Source organism: Salmo salar, chromosome ssa01 (genome assembly GCF_905237065.1).
Source record: "Salmo salar chromosome ssa01, Ssal_v3.1, whole genome shotgun sequence".
Lineage (NCBI taxonomy): Eukaryota > Metazoa > Chordata > Actinopteri > Salmoniformes > Salmonidae > Salmo > Salmo salar.
In genome coordinates, this window is record NC_059442.1 from 66371563 (window position 1) to 66389684 (window position 18122).

General features: G+C 44.7%; 1 protein-coding gene across 3 annotated transcripts in view; it reads left to right on the forward strand.

Annotated features, from left to right (window-relative positions):
* Window positions 1–18122, forward strand: part of LOC106607484 (carbohydrate sulfotransferase 15) — a 51709-nt gene that overhangs the window by 24291 nt on the left and 9296 nt on the right. For 2 of the 3 annotated variants that reach the window (XM_014204482.2, XM_014204488.2), the window contains exons 2-5: window positions 5840–6046; window positions 7944–8629; window positions 8784–9126; window positions 10021–10164. In XM_014204482.2, coding sequence (XP_014059957.2) covers window positions 8147–8629; window positions 8784–9126; window positions 10021–10164 — 970 coding nt within the window. In that variant the 5' untranslated portion in view covers window positions 5840–6046; window positions 7944–8146. The remainder of the gene's footprint in view (window positions 1–5839; window positions 6047–7943; window positions 8630–8783; window positions 9127–10020; window positions 10165–18122) is intronic. The other variant, XM_014204496.2, reaches the window with a different exon arrangement.

An 18122-nucleotide genomic window follows, 5' to 3' on the forward strand; every position in this document is an offset into this window, starting at 1 on the left:
GGCACACACTTTCTAGTAGGCTTAAATTGAAGATATGTCAAATAGCATTGCCAATATCATCCGCTATTATCTTCAGTAATTTTCTATCCAAGTTGTCAGACCCCGGTGGCTTGTCATTGTTGATAGACAACAATACTTTTTTCACCTCTTCCACACTGACTTTACGGAATTCAAAATTACAATTCTTGCCGTTCATGATTTGGTCTGATATAGTTGGATGTGTAGTTCAAGTGCATTTGTTTCTGGCATGTCATGACTAAGTTTGCTAATCTTGCCAATTAAAAAATCATTAAAGCAGCTGGTAATACCATTCGGTTTTGAGATGAATGATGGAGCTAAGTTAGCCTTTTTTCACAAAGTTTCACTGAAGCGTTTTACTTTCATTCTTTAAGTAATATATCTTTGTTTCATAGTGTAGTTTCTCTTCTTTTTATTCAGTTTAGTCACATGATTTCACAGTTTGCCAATCGGTTGTGCAGCCAGATTTATTTGCCATTCCTTTTGCCTCATCCCTCTCAACCATAAAATGTTTCAATTCCTCATCAATCCACAGGGATTTAACACTTTTTTCAGTCATTTTCTTCATGGGTGCAAGCTTATTAGTAACTGGGATATGCAATTTCATAAATGTGTCAAGTGCAACGTCTGTTTGCTCCTCATTACACACAACGAACCAACAAGTATTATTTACATCATCAACATAGGAATCACTACAAAACTTATTTTATTACCTCTTATACACTATATTATGCCCAGCCTTTGGAACTTTGGTTTCCCAAGATATGATTTGTCATCTCCCGTCTGGATTACTGCAACTCGCTGTTGGCTGGGCTCCCTGCCTGTGCCATTAAACCCCTACAACTCATCCAGAACGCCGCAGCCCGTCTGGTGTTCAACCTTCCCAAGTTCTCTCACGTCACCCCGCTCCTCCGCTCTCTCCACTGGCTTCCAGTTGAAGCTCGCATCCGCTACAAGACCATGGTGATTGCCTACGGAGCTGTGAAGGGAACGGCACCTCCATACCTTCAGGCTCTGATCAGGCCCTACACCCAAACAAGGGCACTGCGTTCATCCACCACTGGCCTGCTGGCCCCCCTACCTCTGAGGAAGCACAGTTCCCGCTCAGCCCAGTCAAAACTGTTCGCTGCTCTGGCACCCCAATGGTGGAACAAGCTCCCTCACGACGCCAGGACAGCGGAGTCAATCACCACCTTCCGGAGACACCTGAAACCCCACCTCTTTAAGGAATACCTAGGATAGGATAAAGTAATCCTTCTAACCCCCCCCTTAAAAGATTTAGATGCACTATTGTAAAGTGGTTGTTCCACTGGATATCATAAGGTGAATGCACCATTTTGTAAGTCGCTCTGGATAAGAGCGTCTGCTAAATGACTTAAATGTAAATGTAAATGTATATGGCTACTATATTGTGATCACTACATCCGATGGGTCTGGATACTGCTTTCTAGCACATTTCTGCAGCATTAGCACAGATGTGATCAATACATGTTGTTGATTTCATTCTTGTGCTGTTTCTAACTACCATGGTAGGTTGACTGATAACCCGAACCAGGTTTCAGGCACTGGTTACAGTTTGAAGCTTTCTCTTGAGTGGGCAGCTTAAATGAAAGCCGGTCAATATTTAAATCACCCAGAAAATATACCTCTCTGTTGATATCACATACATTATCAAGCACTTCACACGTTATCCAGATACTGACTGTTAGCACTTGGTGGTCTATAGCAGCTTCCCACTAGAATGGGCTTTAGGTGAGGCAGATGAACCTGTGGCCATATTACTTCAACAGTATTTAACATGAGTTCCTGTCTAATCTTTACAGGAATGTGGAAAAAACAGCAACACCTCCACCACTGGCAATTCTGTGGATTGGGCATGGAGAGAGACCAGGGGGAACAGTCAGAGGGACAAACACTGACAGTTGGAATATGTGATGGAATGGAGTAGGGAGTGGTGTGCGTGCGTGCATGTGTGTACCTTGGTGGAAAAATGTGTGTGGGCAGTGACACAGGGAGAGAGACCTACTCTAATGGGATCCTGGAAGCTGAGAAATTAAAACATGAGATTTGGGGCTGAAGGGTTTCGATGGCCCTGAGTCTGTAGGCATCTGGCTTGTCACTGCATATCATTAAAAGGTGGAGATCTGCTGCATCCCTCATGGCTGAGCTATTTTTTCAGTTTTCGGTTGTGTATTCAGGTTCATTCAGTGCCCTCCTTTGTGTGGTGGGTCAGGCGGGTTTTACATTAACTCATTCCTCAGCAGCAGGGTTGAACTCTAACCCAGATGGAGTGGATCATAGGGATGCCTGTCCACATCCCATTAATCACACTTGCAATGTCGAGTGGTAACAACCTCTGTGTGTGTGTGTGTGTGTGTGTGTGTGTGTGTGTGTGTGTGTGTGTGTGTGTGTGTGTGTGTGTGTGTGTGTGTGTGTGTGTGTGTGTGTGTGTGTTATTTTACCAGGGAAGATATTGAGACCTAGGTCTCTTTTTCAAATGTTCCCTGCACATTACAAATATACACATACAAAAACACAGTAATGGGAAGCACATGTAAAACATCACAAATCACGCAGAAAAACGAACATTCCTCCACAAATAATTCCCAAATCAATACTCTAAACTGCCCGAACGGCACCAGAACATTAAGATGAAATGTATCTAGAATGTTGTTATTGTAACAATGACGCCGGGAGTCAGGTGGTGGAGTGACACCATAAATTCTGAGCGTACTCCGCCCAGAGAAGGAATTGGGCCCACTCCCCCTGCCAGTGACTCCTCAGGAACCTCCCCAGCTCCTGTTTAATCCTCTCCACCTGCCAGTTAGACTGAGAGAGATCGGGATAAAATGTCAGGATTTTGAGAATTTGTCCACAACCACCAAAATGGTGGTGAAACCATCAGAAGGGAGATCAGTGACAAAATCAATGGACAGATGAGACCATAGACGCTGAGGCACGGCAAGGAGTTTCCCTGCTAGAACGTGCCGGGGAGATTTAGTTTGTGCACATACGGAACAGGAGTTGACATAGCGAGTGACGTCCTGCGCCAATGTAGGCCACCAGTACTTTTCGGAGATAGATTGAATAGTGCGGGTGATACCTGGATGTCCAGCGATGATAGCTGTGTGTGCCCAGGTCAGCAACCGATCCCTTATCTCCGTAATAATGTATATTTCCTCAGGAGGGCAGGTAGCGGGTGCGGGTTCCCTCTCCAGGGCCTGGCGAATGTCCACATCTACGTCTCAGACCACAGGGGCTACGACTCGAGAGAGGGGAATTATGGGTGCACTCAGGGCAGGAACCTCTCCCGAATTGTAGAGATGGGACATCGGCTTTGGTGTTCTTTGAACCTGGGCGATATGTCAGAGTGAAGTCAAATCTAGTGGAAAAAAAGGGCCCACCTTGCTTGGCGTGGGTTCAGCCGCCTCGCTGTCTATATGTACTCCAGGCTCCGATGGTCAGTGAGCATGAGAAATGTGTCCTTGGCATCCTCAAGCCAGTGTCTCCACTTCTCTAATGCCAACTTCACCGCCAGGAGCTCCCATCGCCGTCATCATATCATAGTCCCTCTCTGCAGGGGACAGTTTTTTAAAGTAATATGCACATGGAAACAATTATGTGGATTACCTTGTCGTTGGGACAGGAAATCCCCCACACCAACTTCTGTAGGAGCCACTTTCACCACAAAGCGTAGGATCTGGGTGTTTGAGCAACGGGGCAGAGGTGAAACGTCCCTTCAGTAGGCAGAAGGCTTCGTCAGCTGCAGAACTTCACCCCAATTTACAGGGACCACCCTTGAGGAGAGAGGTGAGAGGAGAGCGCTAATGTTCTCGATGAAGTGGCGGTAGAAGTTGGCAAACCCCAAAAACCATTGTAACCCCTTTATTGTGGTTGGGACTGGCCATGACCTGGCAGCATCTACCTTCTTACCATCCATCATCACTCCTTGCGGGCTGATCTGGTAACCCAGAAAGGAGACAGCCTTCTGATGGAATAGACCAGGATGTCGTCGATATAAACGAACACCTGGCATCCGAGCATGTCCCGAAACACCTTGTTAATGAATGCCTGTAACACTGACGGAGCAGTCTGGCCATCCTGCCGTAGTTGGAGTAGGCGCTCACTCCCCTCTCTGCCCTCTGGTGGATGATCAAAGATTCCTCTGAACAGAGCCATTAACCCCTCATAGGAATCCAGCTCCTCCTCTCTCCATGACAGCCGTAGCCCACTCCAACACCCGTTCCGTCAGCAGGGAAATAACCATGGCAACCTTGGACCTCTTGGTGGTGGGGGCTCCCATCTGATGAGCAAAATAGTGGGATCCCCGCTGTAGGAAGCCACGGCATTTGGATGGAGTCCCGTCATATTTGTCCGGGAGGGACAAATGGGCATCGCTGATCTGGGTGGACTGCTGGATCAGCTGGGGTGCTGGCTCGCTGGGTCGACTCGTGGTAGAGAATCCTCCGCTTGTTGGATGTGACGCCCCACGGGTAATGTCGAGACGTTGAGGAACGCGGAGGACTTCATCCATAGCCGAACCCCTGATGCTCCAGCTGGTTGCGGTGTTGACGAAGTAGATGTCCCTGTTTGCCGACCATCTGGGAGGTCTTGATTCCCCGCTGCTTCCATTTGTTGAGGCAGTATTCTGTAACAATGACGCTGGGAGTCAGGAAGCAGGTGCAGTTGGTGAGTTTAATAGAGAACATAGAGCGATACAAAACAAGAGACTCGTCTGGACATGAATACAGAACCAATACTGCCTGAACGGTGATGCTAGGGAGTGCTAGATAAAGGAGAAGTAATCATGGTAGTGATGGGGCGCAGGTGTGCGTAATGAGGGTTGCCAGGACCGGTGGTTAGTAAACGACGTCGAGCGCCGGAGCGAGGGTAGAGTTGACATTTATAGCAATACGGTGTATTAAAACTAAACCTTGTAAACAAAAAGGGAGTAATGTATAGATCTACGGGTCATTAGCAAAGTCCAGCCAACCTTTTGATACAGGTTGCAGTGATGACTATCGAAATTGTAATGCGTGCGTGCATACGTGTGTGTGTTAGCAGAATCTTAGAATCAGGACAGCAGCACACAGCCAAACTATGAATGAGATGCTACGGAGTATGCCACCCCGCACTGACCCTCAACCCTCCAACAACACAAACACACAGAAGAGAGCAGTTGGTGAGTGCCAACTCTCAAGCTGTGTTTGTGTGTGTAGACTAAACAAACTCTTGGATTTGACTCCCTGAAATCTCTGCAAAGGAGGCATGCCAAATCATCACCTCACCAAAAGACTCACTCTGACCCAGATATCTGCCAAAGACAGGACCAAGCAGGGTTGAATATTCCAGCTTTCATCTTTAAATCTCCTCTCCTTCCACCATCCCCACCAGTACCAGTACCACCACTGTCCTCTCATCCCATAGACACAGTTTATGTATGCTCTGCTTGCTTGCTGGATACTGCATACTGGACCTACACCTTGTGGAGATGACCTCAAACACATAGCATTGTTTGAGTCGTTGTATTTTTAACTCAGCTCAAAAGCATATAGACATTGTGAGTAATATTGACTCACATAAACTTTTGGAACATTGAGCACTCATGGGGGATACAAACATATGTTAGGATATACACAAGGATTTTAGGTTATGGTATAAATCACTGGGGGTGTGTGTTACTTTATCAATCGTTCCATTCCACACTCTGCCTGTTTCCCACACAAGTTCCGTCACAGATCGATTCCAGACGCTTTTATTCCCATGGGGTTAATAATGCTGGTCTTGCCCTCTCCCCCCTCTTCTTGTCGTCTCTCTTCAGAAATCAAGCCTACAGTTTGGGATGTTGGCTGCTGGCTCTGGCAGACAATAACCTTCCACAAGCTTTAAAGAGAGGACAGGAGACCCCCTTCCTTCCTTCATCAGCAACAGCAGGACCAGGAGAAGAACACATTCAGCTGAGACCTTGAAAATAGGATACAAACCTTCATAGGCTATAGACCATCACATAATGATAGGGGAGAGTGGGGTAAGTTGAGCCAAAGGGGTAAGTTGAGCCAAAGGGGTATGTTGAGCCAAAGAGGTGAGCTGAGTCAAAGGGGTAAGTTGAGCCACTCTTGTTTCAAGGACACTATGCACAGAATTAATTATTTGACCAAATATTTAGGAAGAGGTCATCATTTCATGGAGTATGTGAAGGAAGAAACCACACAGAAAAAGTGGTAAGCAAGTTAGATAAAAAAATTATTTTTACCAACTCAAATGAATGTATTGTGTTAGAGGTTTCATGATACTTGTATCTAAACCAATGTAGATAATTTTAAGATTGTTCTATACATCAGTTGGGGTCTCAATATGAGGTTCTAAACCTAGCATGAAAGTGCATTATTGTGGCTGTGTGGGCTAATATAGTAAAAATGATTGCTTGGTATAAGTTGAGCCAATGGTTGAGCAAATTGAAGTGTTTTCTTCCAAGGCGTAATGCAAGGCATTATCCTTGGGATATGAGATAACAAAAGGGCCTGGACTATGTTAAAGGTGTAAAAAAAATGACAGTGTTTGTTAGGTGTTAAGCCTGTGTTAAAAGATGCTTAAAATTATTAAAAGACAAAAAAGTGATTGTGGTTGTGATGAATTGTTTTTGGGAAATAAAGATAGATATTGTTTTATAAAGGTAGTGGTCATATTTTATTCAGTACAGATTTGTAGGTGGCTTAACTTACCCTGCCCCGTGGCTCAACTTACACCATACCTGTGGTAAATTGTGCCAAGTGGCCACTTTTTTTGGACAAGATATGTTCTCAAAACTAATATTTACACAAATTCCGATTATTTCTAGGGATGCACAACATCCTGAAATATATGTAGAAATCTTTGTTAGAAAGGATACTATATATCCCTTGAGGGAGTGATGCTGAATGTAAGAAATTGCTCAACTTACCCCACTCTACCCCACATTGAATAAGCCTTTTAACTAAATCTATTTATAATTGCTGTATGTTATAGGTTGTATGATGACACATCGCTCAAGTAGAGTGTAACCTAACATTTTTGACAGCCAGTGCTAGAAATATGTGACTATTTAAAATCACTGAAGTGTTTAGTGGCCTCTGTTTAATGATAGAACAACCATAATGCAATGAGGAATAACACTGTAAATTCATTGAATGTACCAAGTGTAATTCACTGTTACTGGGCTGGGATTTCATTTCAACATCCAGAGGGATTGTTCATTTGTATAAACTCTGGAAAGAAAAGAAAACAGAATGATTTATGGTTCCAGGAAGTGTGATGGAAGTGTTTTTAAAGAATTTTGTCAGTCCTGTGTCTGGAATGATTCAGCACACAGGTCCAGTAATAATACTTGCATTCTCTATCTAAAAGACTGCCGCGCTGCTTGTCCACCTGTATCAATAGTACTGTTGATGTCACAAGAAAACCTTTAATCTCCAAATCATAACATTTTCTTGGATCAACCTTTCATTTACCCGTAGAATAGAGGGAAATGTGTTCTAAAATGTTAAGGTTTATTTTAGCCTATAGGCAAAGGACTTTGATAAATAAGCCCTAAATTCAGAAGATGAAGGTACAGACAGACCATTTTGCTTTCACCTTGGAAGCTTTTGTACCCACTGTTTGATCCTTATACCTAAAGCAGGAAAGCATTACCCGACAAGAACACACTCTCTGCTATGAGCTTCCTGAGAGGTTGTGATAAGTAATTAGAGGGGTCAGACTTGCTAGTGGAGGACGCAGAATTAATGTTACATTAATTCAGCTGTGAGCTGTTTATGACAAAGTCCACAAAACACTACACCATTGAAGGGGAAAACCAATCACAGAATAATTGACCATTTCAGTGTTCAAAATGTTCCTCTGTTTTAAAAACGGTTAAAAAAGAAATATAATTATCTCTGGTTTGACAGGAGAACACTACTGAAGGCCAGACTGTGGTGCTACAGTACCTGTTGTGCCTACAGCAACATTTGGAGCAGCCATGATGGATAAACCCTCTACTGCTCCTCCACACACCTCCCATCCCACAATAGATGTGCCTTGACGGCCCCGATCCCTCCCCTCTGACATCTGCATCCCCCTCTCCACAGCCCTGTTCCATCCTGTCTACATAATGTCTCTTACAGACTACAAAAATGGTGCCATTCTTCAAACGGACTACAAATATGGCCAACTCTGCCCAATGGAAGTTGACAACTACAGGAAAAGACCCACAATGCCTTGTTTGGACGATGTGGATGACGGTCACATAAGCCTGACCAGTGTCCTGGAGGTGAGCCGGGTTCCTCTGTGGCCATTGGGCCCCCTGAGGAGTGTCACAAAGGTCAAGGTTATCAGCTTCCTGCTCGGACTGACGTTGACCTTCCTCATCATGGCTTCTTACGTCTTGACCTTGGATAAAAAGGGTCTGATGCTGACACCGCCACCGTTCCACCTCAGTGCTATAGTCAACCCCAGCAGCACCATCTCCCCTAACCTGTCCTCTACCAAGGACTATGTCAACATTAAGCTCCTGGTGAAGTGCATTACAGCTAAGCTTGAGTTCAGCCCAAGGAAGCTGCCTCTTCTGAAGGACGTTGTCAATAGTGACTCTCATGTGAGTATGTGTCTGGCCTGTTGTTTCATGTGTGCTATTTTGTTTCAGTGCAGAAATTCTTTCAATCATAATATCAATTAAGATAATAGCATCATTACATTGTCTAGGACTGTTTGAAAAGTATTTGACGTTGTATCTGTTTTGCACTTCCCAGTTGTTTTCCATTATTCCTCGTCAGTTCCTCCCCAATATCAAGAGTCCATGCTGGTATGAGGAGCTCTCTGGGAAAACCAAAGTGGATCCTTACAGGAAAAACTTGTATGCAGTTCGCTCCAAGAGCTTCCGGACTGTCTGTGACTACCTGAGGAATAATTTCCAGGAACACTTGTCCCACAGTGTCGACGACAAGCAATACCGCCTGCGCTGTCTGCCCTATTTCTACATCATTGGCCAGCCCAAATGTGGCACAACGGACCTGTTTCACCGACTGCTGCTACACCCGGAGGTCAAGTTCACCACCATGAAAGAGCCCCACTGGTGGACAAGGAAAAGGTTTGGTAAGCCCTAGTCCCCCTGTCTTCACGTAGATAGAGCTGCCCAAAGAATTTGACTTCCATTGATTTGGATGGAAAACCTTTACATTGGCCTCAACAGACTTTTCACCCTGCCAAAATACATTTCCAGGGGGAACCACCAGTAATGTGTGGATGAACTTATTTCTATTAATATTCATATTACATATATTTTGAGATAATACATTGTGCCTCTTTTCCCAATGACTGTGCCTAAATGTACATGATGTACACTAGTAACAATATAACTGAATGAAAACCCAAAGAGTTCCCTCTGTTTTGATCATCTCCGCTTATAATTTCCCCTACAGTTATTTTTCAATACCTTTGTACAGGGTGAGTAAGTGTTGTTCTAGGCCTCTACTGTAGTGTGCGGGTGATAGATGAGACCAGGTCCAGCCCCTCCAGCCTAGTGTCTGTTGTAATTCCTTTAATTGAATAGAATGCTTCATGGTAGAGTCTGAGAGGCAGCGTAGGTGTCGGATCACACTCTAAGGAGAGCCATACTGTAGATCACACAGAGTGCATTGATTGCCGACTCCATCGCCAAGTGGATATGTGGGCGTTCAAAGCAGTGGGGGAAATGGTTGAAGATGTTGATCTTTCTGCTGACAATGGATCAGAAAGGCAGCTACATCGGGTCTCCTGTGGCGACATAGTCGGAGGTCTTAATCTTCTCTGAGCTCTGACTGGTGTGAAAATATGGAAGGAACTTACAGTCAAAATTATCACCTTACGCTGGCAGAGAAGTTTTGTTGAAAAATATGATTTGCTTTTGAGAGGGTCTAGAGTTATTATAGATCATAGATGGAAGTGGTAGTAAAATAAGATTGAATGATGAAGTCATTGACCATGATGTTGTTTTCCCTTGTTGTGCAGGTATCATCCATCTTAAAGACGGCCTCCTGGAGCGCTTCCCTGTGGAGGACTACCTGGACCTTTTTGACCTGGCTGCCTACCACATCCAGCAGGGAATACTGGGGAATACCTCTGGAGACGACAGCCAGCGACACCTCATCACAGGTAACACACAGGTCGTCATATATGTACTGTAGGTCATTTATATATACAGGACACATCTTGAATAATAATTTAGATAATTTGAAAGTCTTTATAAACTCTTGGGTTGCACTCAACAAAGTTAATCGTAGAGGCTGGCATCTTCACTCTTTTCAAGAAAGTTAGTCATGGAGGATGCCGTCTTACTCTCTCTCTCTCTGTGTGTGTGTGTGTGTGTGTGTGTGTGTTTGTGTGTAAATAAAAAAAATAAAGAGAACACTTAAACAGCACAATGTAACTCCAAGTCAATCACACTTCTGTGAAATCAAACTGTCCACTTAGGAAGCAACACTGATTGACAATAAATTGCACATGCTGCTGTGCAAATGGAATAGACAACAGGTGGAAATTATAGGCAATTAGCAAGACACCCCCAATAAAGGAGTGGTTCTGCAGGTGGGGACCACAGACCACTTCTCAGTTCCTATGCTTCCTGGCTGATGTTTGGTCACTTTTGAATGCTGGCGGTGCTTTCACTCTAGTGGTAGCATGAGACGGAGTCTACAACCCACAGAAGTGGCTCAGGTAGTGCAGCTCATCCAGGATGGCACATCAATGTGAGCTGTGGCAAGAAGGTTTGCTGTGTCTGTCAGTGTAGTGTCCAGAGCATGGAGGCGCTACCAGGAGACAGGCCAGTACATCAGGAGAAGTGGAGGAGGCCGTAGGAGGGCAACAACCCAGCAGCAGGACCGCTACCTCCGCCTTTGTGCAAGGAGGAGCAGGAGGAGCACTGCCAGAGCCCTGCAAAATGACCTCCAGCAGGCCACAAATGTGCATGTGTCTGCTCAAACGATCAGAAACAGACTCCATGAGGGTGGTATGAGGGCCCGACGTCCACAGGTGGGGGTTGTGCTTACAGCCCAACACCGTGCAGGACGTTTGGCATTTGCCAGAGAACACCAAGATTGGCAAATTCGCCACTGGCGCCCTGTGCTCTTCACAGATGAAAGCAGGTTCACACTGAGCACATGTGACAGACGTGACAGAGTCTGGAGATGCCGTGGAGAACGTTCTGCTGCCTGCAACATCCTCCAGCATGACCGGTTTGGCGGTGGGTCAGTCATGGTGTGGGGTGGCATTTCTTTGGGTAGCCTGACTGCCATTAGGTACCGAGATGAGATCCTTGTGAGACCATATGCTGGTGCGGCTGGCCCTGGGTTCCTCCTAATGCAAGACAATGCTAGACCTCATGTGGCTGGAGTGTGTCAGCAGTTCCTGCAAGAGGAAGGCATTGATGCTATGGACTGGCCCGCCCGTTCCCCAGACCTGAATCCAATTGAGCACATCTGGGACATCATGTCTCGCTCCATCCACCAACGCCACGTTGCACCACAGACTGTCCAGGAGTTGGCGGATGCTTTAGTCCAGGTCTGGGAGGAGATCCCTCAGGACCATCCGCCACCTCATCAGGAGCATGCCCAGGCGTTGTAGGGAGATCATACAGGCACGTGGAGGCCACACACACTACTGAGCCTCATTTTGACTTGTTTGAAGGACATTACATCAAAGTTGGATCAGCCTGTAGTGTGGTTTTCCACTTTAACTTTGAGTGTGACTCCAAATCCAGACCTCCATGGGTTGATAAATTGGATTTCCATTGATTATTTGTGTGATTTTGTTGTCAGCACATTCAACTATGTAAAGAAAAAAGTATTTAATAAGATTATTTCATTCATTCAGATCTAGGATGTGTTATTTTAGTGTTCCCTTTATTTTTTTGAGCAGTATATATATATTATGTATACGTTTATGTGAGGAGGAGGTGTTGTGTGATTCAAATCAAATGTTATTTGTCACATGCGTCAAATACAACAGGTGTCAACCTTACAGTGAAATGCTTACTTACAAGCCCTTAACCAACAATGTAGTTGCTCCCTTGTGGCTCAGTTGGTAGAGCATGGTGTTTGCAATGCCAGGGTTGTGGGTTTGATTCCCACGGGGGACCAGTATGTAAAAAAGGAAAAAAATGTATGAAATTTATGCATTCACTACTGTAAGTCGCTCTGGATAAGAGTGTCTGCTAAATGACTAAAATGTTAAAAAAAAATGTAGTTTCAAGAAAAACCCCAAAAAAGTAAGAGGTAAGACTAACAAATAATTAAAGAGCAGCAGTAAATAACAATAGTGGGGCTATATACAGGGGGTACCGGTACTGTGTCAATGTGCAGGGGCACCGGTGTTGAGGTAATTATGTACATGTAGGTAGAGTTATTAAAGTGGCTATGCATAGATAATAACAGAGAGTAGCAGTAGGGGGGGCAATGCAAATAGTATTGGTAGCCATTTGATTAGCTGTTCTAGAGTCTTATGGCGTGAGGGTAGAAGCTGTTTAGAAGCCTCTTGGACCTAGACTTGGTGCTCCGGTACCGCTTGCGAAGCGGTAGCAGAGAGAACAGTCTATGACTAGGGTTGCTGGAGTCTTTTACAATTTTTAGGGCCTTCCTCTGACACTGCCTGGTATAGAGGTCCTGGATGGCAGGAAGCTTGGCCACGGTTATGTACTGGGCTGTACAAACTTCCCTCTGTAGTGCCTTGCGGTCGGAGGCCAAGCAGTTGCCATACCAGGCAGTGATGCAACCCGTCCGGATGGTCTCAATGGTGCAGCTGTAAAACCTTTTGAGGATCTGATTACCCATGCCAAATCTTTTCAGTCTCCTGAGGAGGAATAGGTTTGTCGTGCCCTCTTCACGACTGTCTTGGTGTGCTTGGACCATGTTAGTTTGTTGGTGATGTGGACGCAAAGAAACTTGAAGGTCTCAACCTGCTCCAATACAGCCCCGTCAATGAGAATGGGGTCGTGCTCGGTCGTCCTTTTCCTGTAGTCCACAATCATCTCCTTTGTCTTGATCACGTTGAGGGAGAGGTTCTTGTCTTTGCACCCGGTCTCTGACCTCCTCCCTATAGGCTGTCTCATCGATGTCGGAGATCAGGCCTACCACTGTTTTGTCGTCAGCAAAGTCAATGATGGTGTTGGAGTTGTGCCTGGCCGTGCAGTCGTGAATGAACAGGGAGTACAGGAGGGGACTGAGCACGGGGACCCCGTGTTGAGGATCAGCATGGTGGATGTGTTGTTTCCTACCCTTACCACCTGGGGATGGCCCGTCAGGAAATCCAGGATCCAGTTGCAGAGGGAGGTGTTTAGTCCCAGGGACCTTAGCTTAGTGATGAGTTTTGAGGGCACTATGGTGTGGAACTCTGAGCTGTAGTCAGTGAATAGCATTCTCACATAGGTGTTCCTTTAGTCCAGGTGGGAAAGGGCAGTGTGCAGTGCAATAGAGATTGCATCATCTGTGGATCTGTTGGGGCGGTATGCACATTGGAGTGGGTCTAGGGTTTCTGGGATAATGGTGTTGATGTGAGCCATGACCAGCCTTTCAAAGCATTTCATGGCTACAGATGTGAGTGCTGTGGGTCGGTAGTCATTTAGGCAGGTTACCTTCGCTTTCTTGGGCACAGGGACTATGGTGGTCTGCTTGAAACATGTTGGTATTACAGACTCAGACAGGGAGAGGTTGAAAATGTCAGTGAAAACACTTGCCAGTTGGTCAGCGCATGCTCGGAGTACACGTCCTGGTAATCTGTCTGGCCCAGCGGCCTTGTGAATTTTGACATGTTTAAAGGTCTTACTCACATCGGCCGTGGAGAGCGTGATCACACAGTTGTCTGGAACAGCTGATGCTGTCATGCTTCTGGTTGGGGTATGTACGTACAGTCACTGTGGTTTGACGATGTCCTCGATGCACTTATTGATAAAGCCAGTGACTGATGTGGTGTACTTCTTAATGCCATCGGAAGAATCCCGGAACGTATTCCATTCTGTGCTAGCAAAACAGTCCTGTAGTTTAGCATCTACTTCATCTGACCACTTTTTTTATAGACCTAGTCGCTGGTGCTTCCTGCTTTAATTTTAGCTTGTAAGCAGGAATCAGGAGGATAGAGTTATGGTCAGATTTGCCTAATGGAGGGCGAGGGAGAGCTTTGTAAGTGTCTCGGTGTGTGGAGTAAAGGTGGTCTAGAATTTTTTTCCCTCTGGTTGCACATTTAACATGCTGACAGAAATGAGGTAAAACGGATTGAAGTTTGCCTGCCTACTAGGAGCGCTGCCTCTGGATGAGCGTTTTCCTGTTTGCTTATGGCAGAATACAGCTCATTGAGTGCGGTTTTAGTGCCAGTCTTTGTCTGTGGTGGTATGTAGACAGCTACGAAAATTACAGATGAAAACTCTCTCGGTAGATAGTGTGGTTTTCATCTTATCATGAGATACTCTACCTCAGGCGAACAAAACCTTGTGACTTCCATCGATATCATGCACCAGCTGTTGTTTACATAAATGCATAGGCTCCCGCCCCGTGTCTTACCAGAGGCTGTTCCGTCCTGCCGATATAGTGTATAACCCGCCAGCTGTATGTTCTTAATGTCGTTGTTCAGCCACGACTCGGTGAAACATAAGATATTTAATGTCCCGTTAGTAGGATATACATGCTTTCAGCTTGTCCCATTTATTTTCCAGCGATTGAACGTGAGCAAGGGCAGATTAGCCACTCATTGCCTGATCCTCACAAGGCATCCCGATCTCTTTCCGCGAAACCTACTTCTTCTTTTCCAGCGAATCACGGGGATCTGGGCCTGGTCGGGCATCCGTAGTATATCCCTCGCGTCCGACTCATTGAAGAAGAACTCCTTGTCCAACTTGAGGTGAGTAATCCCAGTTCTGATGTCCAGGAGCTCTTTTCGGTCATAAGAGATGGTAGCAGCAACATTACGTACAAAACAAGTTACGAACAACACGAAAAGACAAACAAAATAGCATGGTTGGTTAAGAGCCAATAAGACACCAGCCATACCCTCCGGCGCCATCTTTGAACCCTTTTACAAACGTCATTCAGTATTCACTGCCAATTCAGAACCTTTTAACATATTGGAGCAGGAATGTGACCCTGATTAACACCAGAATACTTATTTTCTCCTCTCCTATGGACATTTAAGATTTTGACATATTTAATTTGATAAAGCCAACATAAGATTCAGTGTTATGTAGGAGGCTACTACTGCTGTGTTATATTCACTTTTAAGTGATATGACATTATACAACAGGTGGGTCTAATCATGGATGCTGATTGGTTAAAACCATGTTCTAGCCGGTGTCTTTTCCACAAGGCTATGATTTTCAAATGCCTATTCACTGTTGCATCTCACTGCACAATCCATTGTCTCATCAGTCCAGCCAGACAATTTCTAAAGTTGATCTCCTCTATAAAAAGCATATAGACATTATCTCCCATGTCTTTTAGACTAGAATTTGGTTTTCAACAGCAGAGATTTCTATAAACCTTGCTGTCTGTTTCTCCGACATTTGCAACATTGTTTCAATATTGAAATTTGATCTCCAGCTGTCCCAGAGTAATGAACTTGCCGGGAGTCAGGATGAGACAGACAGGCAAGAGGATTTTTTTAGCCAGTCGAAATCATGGATCAGCATCCTTTTTATGGATATATACAAAGACATGTCAATACAAAAGCAGAAAAAAAAGAAACAAACTGCATCTAGTTTGCTATCTTTCCAGCTTCAGTTTGAAGTGATTGTGTTGTTGTGTAGTTGGCTAGCTCCTCTGAACAGTGTCCTGGCACATTTTCTATGCCAGGTGCAAATCAAGTCTGAGCTCATTAAGCACATTTTCATCAACAGTTTTTACTGTAAAAAAGAAAAATCACGACAGCTGTGATAGAAGCAGGAAGTTTCGGTACAATTGCATAAATGCAGACAGATAATTTGTTTGTTCGACATGGTGGGATCTTTTTGTGTCGGTAAAATGTTTTATGCGAGAAATGGTGGTGGAAATGCCTTTATGTGCAAATACTGATATATTAACCATCATATCGAAGTAAACTGAGTTACATGATGACATGGTGTGTGGTCCTCCTCCCACTACGACTCGAGAAACCATGCATTTATTAGGCTATAGATTAAATAAATGATGAACTTCACAGGGTGGTGAAAGTGCACAGTATGAGCATGATGCTGATTTCCAATAAATGTTGAGGGTCTTATTCTGGTGACATGAAGATCGATGCTTGAGTGCTGTTTGACAAATACAAATATTCTTGCTCTTATCCATAACAATCTCATCAAGTAGATTAACCTACCCGCAGAGCCTACCCACACTGTATCTGCAAGCTGTTGGCTAGAGAGCACGGGACAAGACTAGATTAGGTACATTTGCTATTTAACGCAACAGTTTGTGAAAATGCGATTTAAACACATTGAACTTTAGATTTTTTTCCGGTACATGAAAACATAAAGCTGCAATATGTTACTTTTTGGGCGACCAGACCAAATTCACATAGAAATGTGTGTTCTAGATCTATTATTCTCATTGACAGCAAGTCTAAGAAGCGGTAGATCTGTTCTTAGTGCACTATTTATTTCTATGATTCCAGTTCTTAAGTTTTGTTTTTGCATCTTTACTTGCGGTTTTGAACACCAGCTTCAAACAGCTAAAAATACTATATTTTTGGTCATGGAACATACACTTCTCAGCAGTTTAGATGGACCAATAATGGCGCTGGAGGGGATGGCTGCTGTTTTACAGCTCCGAACCAATTGTGCTATTTTGTTAGTTTTTTCGCAGTGTTTGTAACTCATTTTGTACATAATGTTGCTGCTACTATCTCTTATGAACGAAAAGAGCTTCTGGATATCAGAACAGCGATTACTCACCTCGAACTGGAAGAAGAGTTTTTTCTTTAATGACTCCGACACGAAGGATATACTGCTTTGTCAAGACAAGGCCCAAATCCCTGTCATCAGCGTGAAGAAAAGGAGGAAAAGGGGGAAGAGGGCAGGGTGCCTCGTAAGAATTCACAGACGAGTAGGTAAACCACCCCTACCCTCTGGAAAACAAACAGGATGATCTATGATTAAGACTATCCTACCAACAGGAGATTAAAAAGTATAATATCTTATGTTTCAACGAGACGTGGCTGAACGACTAAATATTATAGAGCTGGCTGGCTTCTCTGTGCATCAGCAGGACAGAGCAGCTACGTCTGGTAAGACGAGGGGTGGGGGTGTGTGTCTCGAGGTATTGCTCACCTGAGGTAGAGTATCTCATGATAAGCTGTAGACCACACTATCTAACAAGAGAGTTCTCATCTATATTTTTCGTAGCCGTCTATTTACCACCACAAAATGAAGCAGGAAGTACCAGTGACTCGCTCAATATGGAAGTGGTCAGATGATGTGGATGCTACGCTACAGTACTGTTTTGCTAGCATAGACTGGAATATGTTCCGGGATTCATCCAATGGCGTTGAGGAGTATACCATCTCAGTCACAGCTTCATCAATAAGTGCATCAGCGACGTCGTCTCCAAAGTGACCATACGTACATTTCCCAACCAGAATCCATGGATTACAGGCAAAAGCCGCACCGAGTTAAAGGCTGGAGCTGTTGCTTTTAAGGAGTGGGACTCTAATCCACATATAAAAAATCCCACTATGCCCTCAGACGAACCATCAAACAGGCAAAGCATCAATACAGGACTAAGATTGAATCTTACACTGGTTCTGACGCTCGTCAGATGTGGCAGGGCTTGAAAAATATTACGGACGACAAAGGGAAACCCATTCGTGAGCTGCCTAGTGACGCGAGCCTACCAGATGAGTTAAATGCCTTTCATGCTCGCTTCGAGGCAAGCAACACTGAAGCATACATCAGAACACTAGCTGTTCTGGACGACTGTGTGATCACACTCTCCGTAGCCGATGTGAGCAAGACCTTTTAACAGGTCAACATTCTCAAAGCCGCAGGGCCAGATGGATTACCAGGACGTGTACTCAAAGCATGAGTGAACCAACTGGCATGTGTCTTCACTGACATGTTAAACCTCTCCCTGACCGTGTCTGTAATACCTACATGTTTC